This window comes from Chaetura pelagica, unplaced genomic scaffold (genome assembly GCF_000747805.2).
Source record: "Chaetura pelagica isolate M959 unplaced genomic scaffold, ChaPel_1.0 scaffold221, whole genome shotgun sequence".
NCBI lineage: Eukaryota > Metazoa > Chordata > Aves > Apodiformes > Apodidae > Chaetura > Chaetura pelagica.
This window is the reverse complement of record NW_009952533.1, coordinates 9289830-9296773: the sequence shown is the minus strand read 5'-3', so window position 1 is coordinate 9296773 and position 6944 is coordinate 9289830. Positions and strand designations below refer to the sequence as shown.

The 6944-nt window shown below is 36.8% G+C and overlaps 1 protein-coding gene across 1 annotated transcript in view; it reads left to right on the top strand.

Moving 5' to 3' along the window:
- Positions 1-6944, top strand: part of TTC29 (tetratricopeptide repeat domain 29) — a 138635-nt gene that overhangs the window by 72426 nt on the left and 59265 nt on the right. The window contains exons 8-9 of the mRNA XM_010009002.1: positions 1528-1651; positions 4866-5097. Of these exons, the coding sequence (XP_010007304.1) occupies positions 1528-1651; positions 4866-5097 (356 nt within the window). The remainder of the gene's footprint in view (positions 1-1527; positions 1652-4865; positions 5098-6944) is intronic.

Genomic DNA, 6944 nt, shown 5'->3' with positions numbered 1-6944 from the left:
TAGGGAAACATTTGGTTTTCTCAGGAAAAAGAAAAAAAAGGTTTAAAAAAATTGTTTTTCTAAATCTAAAATTTAGAAGCCTTTTGACATTTGGCAAATGTTTATAGGATAGTGTATTTAATATTCTCGTGTTATTACAATACTTAAACTGGAAGCTTTAGTAAATTCAACTCTCCTTACTGACAACTCAGCTTTACAGTACTATATAGTTTAACATTTCAAGCACGTTAAGTGTTTCAGCAGCCTTTTGTAGCAATCTAGCTCGTCTCAGTCACATACAGATAATCACTGCAATAGTGTAAATTTGCAGCCCTGTTTTGCTGTGTTTCCTGATCTGTGCCAGGTGATACTCTGATATCATAAGACGGGGAACTGCAGACTTCTGTCTGCTTTTGAAAGCGCAGATCCCTAGTATAGTTTATTATATAAACCGTAGCTTAAATAAACCCGTCTATCATTTGCTGCAGGAATATAGCTTGAAGGTATTTTAAAATGGTAAGAAAGTAAATCACAATTCTTTATCACTTACAGGAGCTTCTAGTTCTGTGAGTTTCTTAATTAAGACTGGATTTGCTGTCTTACTTGGTAGCTTGACATTTAGCATGCTACACTCCTACATTAGTGACTCAGGTTCATGGCTAATATTGAGGTCAGCTGCAGTAACAGTTCAGCCTTACAGGGAAAAAGAGCAGTGCCTTACTTACAAGCAAACCCAGATGTTTGTCTTATATCTTGTAATCATTCTGCAGAGATCTTACATTGTTAGTATGACTAGCTTTATTAAAAAAAAAAAAAAAAAAAAAAAAAAAAAGGAAATCTGCAAATGTTTCTGTCAAAGTGCATTAGCCAATTTTCAACTTAGATTCAGCAGTGACCTCAGGTTGCTCTGATCTCACTGGGGTTTGGGAGTGACACCTGCAATCCACAGTTTATAGGTTTGCCTGTGTGACTCCAGCAGCCTTTGATCCACTCTGCCAAAGTGCAGCATTACACTCAGGGAGAGACTGTCCTCCCCAGAATAAGGGGCAGCACCACTAGGGAGCTGCTGCTGCCCCACCAGGGCTCCAGAGCAAGAAATGGCAGCTCTGAATGACAAGAGAAAAAAAAGCCTCACAGAAAAATTAGCCTTCTTACCTCGTTCCCCTATGTTGTCAAGATGTGAGGTCTGGCTGTATTGAAAATTTTATCAGCTGCTCAGCAGAAAAAATATTAAAATAATGGAAACTTCAAAACCCCTATAAAATCATTACCTTTTTCATTCTTGGCCTTAAAATATGGCACAATGTTCTGCAGAAGAATTTTGGTTTATTTCACTCAAAGGATCCAGTTCTGTCCTCAGAGGTTCTGTGTGGGTCAGTCTCATTGGTCTCACTACACTCAGTGCCTCAGCAGCCACCTTGGAAATAAAGTCCAGTCACGGATAAGGCAGCACAAGGTAAAGTTAGTCCAGAACATGGGGACAGAGCTTCAGCATTTGGAGAAACCATCTGAGTAAATAATCAATTTTGTCCCTGTTCTTTGCTTCAGTCAGGGAAAAGCAGCTGAAGCTATTGAGTACTTGGGAGAGTTTATGAAGGCTGCTGAGAATACCGATCTAAGCCAGTGCCTGGTGGATGCGTGCATATTACTTGGGAATATTTACAATGGAAAAGTAAGTATTGGTTGTAGCAATGATATCAAACAATGGAGTTTAATTCATGGTAAATACCTGGTTTTGCATATAAGATGAACCAGAATAACTGGATCCAGGTGTTGTACTTTGTAAGAGTTACCAAAGGAGAAGATCCTGTGTGACTAAATTAAATGTGCCTTAAGTTTTTGGAAAAGGCAAATATTTCACACCATGATTAACATGTAGGATTGGGGTTTTTTTCTGGAATGGGTGGAAAACCCCTCCAAATTCAGATAATTATAAACTTTTTTTGGATGCATAAAAATCTGCATCCAAATCACCATTTGGGCCAGATATGCCCAGAAAGAGTCATCAATTAACAGAGATGAAAATTTATTGCACCTTACGTTGAAATTTGTGTTGTTTTAAAATGAATATATATTATATTGCATATTAATAAGCAGTTTTTAATATTAACTTGATTTCTTCTCTACAATCTCTTAATCAATAAATTGGTGCTGGCAGCAAATAGTTTGGCAAAGGTCTGTGATGGTAGTGGAAGGGCTTTCTCTTCTATGTGCCTCCATCCAGCCTGATGGCTTTGATTTGGCCTGTTTAAATCAATACATAGGCAGTGAAGTGCAATATTAAGCTAGAGATAACAAGAAATTCCCTTTATTATAGTTTCTAATGTATTTTGAGGTGCTTCTTTCTGACCTATGTGCCAGTCTCTGAGTTGTTCCTCTGGGGCGGGCCCTGCAAAGGCAGCAGTTCTCTTGGCTGCCTGTCTGGGTAGTGGTTTCCACACTCGTATCTCTTACTGCATCGAGAGATGCAGCACTTGCACTGCAGCAGCACTTGCTTTTTGAAATCAGAAAGGTTAAAAACAGTACCATGGAAGTAAAAGATTCATGTTGAGCCCATTAACACATATTTTAGAGCTGAAATGCTACATGAATTTAGCTAAAATTCATAATACAAATAATTTGTTCTGTGGACTGGACAACATGGAAATAAGGCAACACTTTCATTATGAGCAAAAAAATAGAAATACCTTTCTTAATCACCCTTTCTAACTTCCTTTGCCTGTTTTTTTGTTTTGGGGTTGGGGTTTTTTTTTGTAAGAATTTATTTTCTATGTGGAATATATTGAGCAGGCTACTTGCCTCTTTTCACTTACTTTCACCACCCCCAAATGCCTCTTCTTTGTATTTTTTTTTTTTCTGGATTCCTCTTGCAGAGAACTTCCATTACCAAAGTTGGTGGCCCATTTTTGTTTCGCAGGCAGTAGAAAAATTTCTTATTCTGTAATCTCTATATTAGCTTGAGAACCTTCTACTTACATATGCTCTTGGCATAAATGCTGATTTTCCCATTAAAAACTTAAGTTATCAAGTCTCCAAGAACTTTCTGCAGAAATTTTAATATGGATCTGAAATGTAGGAGAAAATAGGGTGATGTGATGCTGTGCTGAATTATTCTACTCCTGCTTTGAAAATAGTTAACTAAATTCTGTTTACCTACTTTGCTATGTCACTGTTTCTGCCACCACTGCTAATAATTCTATGGGAAATAGTATTTCAAGAATTAACCTCTTGTTGGTTAGTCTCTAAATTCTCTTTCTCAGTTCAGAATTTGCTGCCTTGAACTGGGGTAGTGGTAAGGAAGGAAAAGACATAGTGACTTACTAGCTTACATACAATATGGAATATAAAGATTTAAAAAAAAAGTCTCCTCAAGTTTTACAGTTCTGTATTTTCTGTACCATTTTTGCAAGGTCAGCAATACTTACCAAAACTGAGTCTGAATTAACATTCCCTCTCTTCTATCACCTGACTGCTTGGTGTCAGCTGTCATCACCTGTATTCTCTAAGTCATTATTAGGGTATTTTTATTCAACTAGGTACTTCCCTTACTGATACAATTTGCAGTAATACTGTCCTTCTCACCAAATTGAAGATATCTTTATTTATATCCAGATCTGAGGACCCTGAGTAAACCAGGGATATACCTTTTACTATGTTTCCCAAAGTAATTTTGACCAAATTAACTGTGCTCTGTCCACACTGTTTCTGAATCTTTACAGTTCTGTCACCTCACTATCCCATTCCCATCACTGTCTGTCTTTAACACTCAGTTCCTGCTTTCTTGTCATTATTGTTTTACCCATATGTTTTTTGTTTCCTTTTGTGCCTGGGTTTCAGTTATGCACAAGTATTGAGTCTAACTTCTCTCATTTTGTTAAGCAGGCTGCTTGCTTAATATGCAAACTCTGGTAGAGTTAGCATGACACAATCTCGCATTTCTCATCTCATTTTTCTCAAGATTCTTGGTATGATTTGCTACACTCCTCTCACTAATTGCATCACTTAACTTATTATAGTTCTCATGAGTATGGTAGGTAGATATTTCTGCTTCTTATCTTTTATCCTACTGCTTATGGTTCTTTATTCATCGCTGTATCCTCATAGGCTTAGTTCTGTTGTCCTGCTGTATTAAACAGACTAAAGACTGCCTGAATTTCTATTACTCTCTCTCCTTATTTAATTACAGGCACATTTTAGCAGTCATACAAATTTTGATCCTAAAATATGGTATGAAGTGCAACAAGTATCAATTTGAGACTCTCCTACTGGTCTCTATCGTCTGTGCAGAAGGGAATTTCAATCTTATGAAATCAAGCTGAGCATAAAAGGATAAGACAGCTCTGAAAATATTTTCTGTGCCATCAGAGCAGGAGAATTCCACACCAATGGGAGAATGGGAAGGCATCTTCCAGGCAGCAGGCAGGCTATAATTAGTGTTTATGCTAGACATGTAGAAACTGCCATAAGAAGAAATGTTAAACTTAATGAAACAATAGCAATAATTTCTAAGTGGCCTGGCTGGAATGAGTGCTAATACTTATCATAATATTGATAAAATTATTAATATTTTTATATATGGATATACTAGGTAGATAAAATAAGAGTAATATGGATATACTTAGATTTGTATGTTCAAAATACTACATAGACAACAAAAAGCAATTCAGTTCCTGCAAAAGAGAAGAGCAGTGTTATCTGGATTTTAGAAGTCAGAAGAAGCAAGGGAGAGTGATTTGCTTAATATTGTGCTATGAGTCATTCTGTGGGCTGGCCCCTCAGCTGTTAAATCTCTGAGGTGCCTGAGGAGCACATTCTAATCTCAAGGTAAAATACAAGTGACTACAAGTAGTTTTTACAATTATTTTCTTTTTTCTCTTCTATACTAGGGGACCTACAGTGAAGCTTTTGAAAAATTCAAACAGGCTTTTGAGACAGCAGAAACTTTTAATAATATGCCCTTAGTGAATAAAACAAAGATCTACTGTGGCATTGCAAAGGCTCATAAAATGATGGTGGCATTTAACAGCCATATAGAAGCAGAAGATCCCGTTAGCCTCAAGTACCTGCTGGCATGGAAGGAGAACAGAAGTGACGTGTTCACTGACCCTCTTACAGTTGGTAAGACATTGGTTATGAAACACATTAGTGCTGTATTGTCTTCAACAGTTAAGTCGTTTTCCTTGTAGAGTTTTATTAAATTATTTCCTGAGTTTAATCCTTGTACGGAATAGAGGTTAGATTTACTCCTTTGTGTGCTTATTTTAAAGGCTGAATTAAATAGGTTTAAATACAATATAGCATAGAGAAAGAGATAGCAGTAGCTGCTATGAATAGCAACTTTTTTTCAGTGCTATTTTCTAAAACACTTCAGTTATGTGTAAACAGTGACAGTTTAGTCAAATATCATTATTTTAATCTTGAAAGAAAAAAAAATCTTCATTTTCAGTCAGTTTTTGAAGTGCACCCAAAAATAAGTTCCCTGTCACTAAAAGTAAGAAGTAATTTCTGCCTGACATAGTGGATATAGTTCTGAATTCAGAAAAACATGCTGTTTTATTTTTAGCATCCTTATGCTTGACTTTAGAAGGGAAGAAAGAAATAAAACAAAGCCGTTCTGATTTCTTCACCATGTTTCCTTGTCTCAGATAGAAAGTAGAGGAGGACTTTGTATGGAGTAGACCCGTTTCTTCATGAGTTAAATTTTCTGTACTTTTTTTCCCCTGTACTGTGTATTGATACAGTACAAACTGAATTATGTATTGTCTCCAAGTATTGATAGTATTAAACTGTGTTGTGCTGGGGAAGGGAGATTAATCTGCTCCACCTTAAAACTTTCCTCTCTGCATTCCTGTGGAAAGTGTGAGTCTGAAGTACAGTGGAGATAAATGACAGCTGGGACTAAGTCATCATGTGAAGCTTCAGAGTTACTGTGTCCAAAGAACTGCTTGTCTGCCATTTTCTTGCGTATCTTTTCATACAATTGGAGCAATTAAGTATAACCTCAATGGTGAATTTTATATATAAGTGGTTAATAGCCTGGTAATTTAATATGTTAGCAGCTTAACAGGAACCAGGGCACCAGAGGCAACTGAGAACTGTGGGACAAGAACATTCATTGAAGAGATAAATTAGATAGTGCTATATTTACAGTTCCAGTGATGGTAACAGAGCAGCTCTTTCTCAATGACAATACATTTCTTTTTCAATGATTATGTATATTTATTATTTTTGTCCCAGTAAGTGAAATTCAGCAAACTCACAAACAGATTTTTTTTTGGCCCAAAGAGTTAATTTAGTACGTCTCCTGCAAGGGATAATAAATTTCTACCTACCTTCAACATGTATTTTACTTCTTGCACCTAAAGAGCTTTTCTGTTTAACTTTTATACATTGCTTTCTCCAGCCAGTTGGGAAACTCATTTATATCCTGAAATTATATGTGCCCGTTTAAGCTCAAGTTTCATGCAGAACTTCAGGATTTAAAAAAGAGTGTGATTAGAAAAGCCTGTCCTGGCAAGCATGGTACCAGAAAGAAGTTTTGCCTGCTGAGATTCTTTTTCTTTAGTATTTCTGCCTAGTTTACCCTCTGTTACTTTCACTAGTGCAGTTTTTGTTTTAGTTCCAGTTAACTCCAGGAACCCTGTGGCTACTGCATATTTAGCAGCTCTTCCAGTTCAATATCATTCTTCTCATTAGTGCTCCAAGCTTTCCCTCATGATACCGAGATTACATCCAGGAAAACACAGTGTCACGCTGTCAGCACGATCTGTAACATTCTTCGTGTTTTCGGTGCCAAATCTCTCGTTAGTACTGGCATTACATTTTTAATATCTTTGTCTGGCAAAACATGACCTGGCATCAGTTCAGTAATTAGGATTCACTGGCTTTGAGTTTCAGGTACAGCCTTTATCCTACCTTCCAGCAGAATGGCTGTGCATCCTACAATGAACTCATCACTTTGGAAA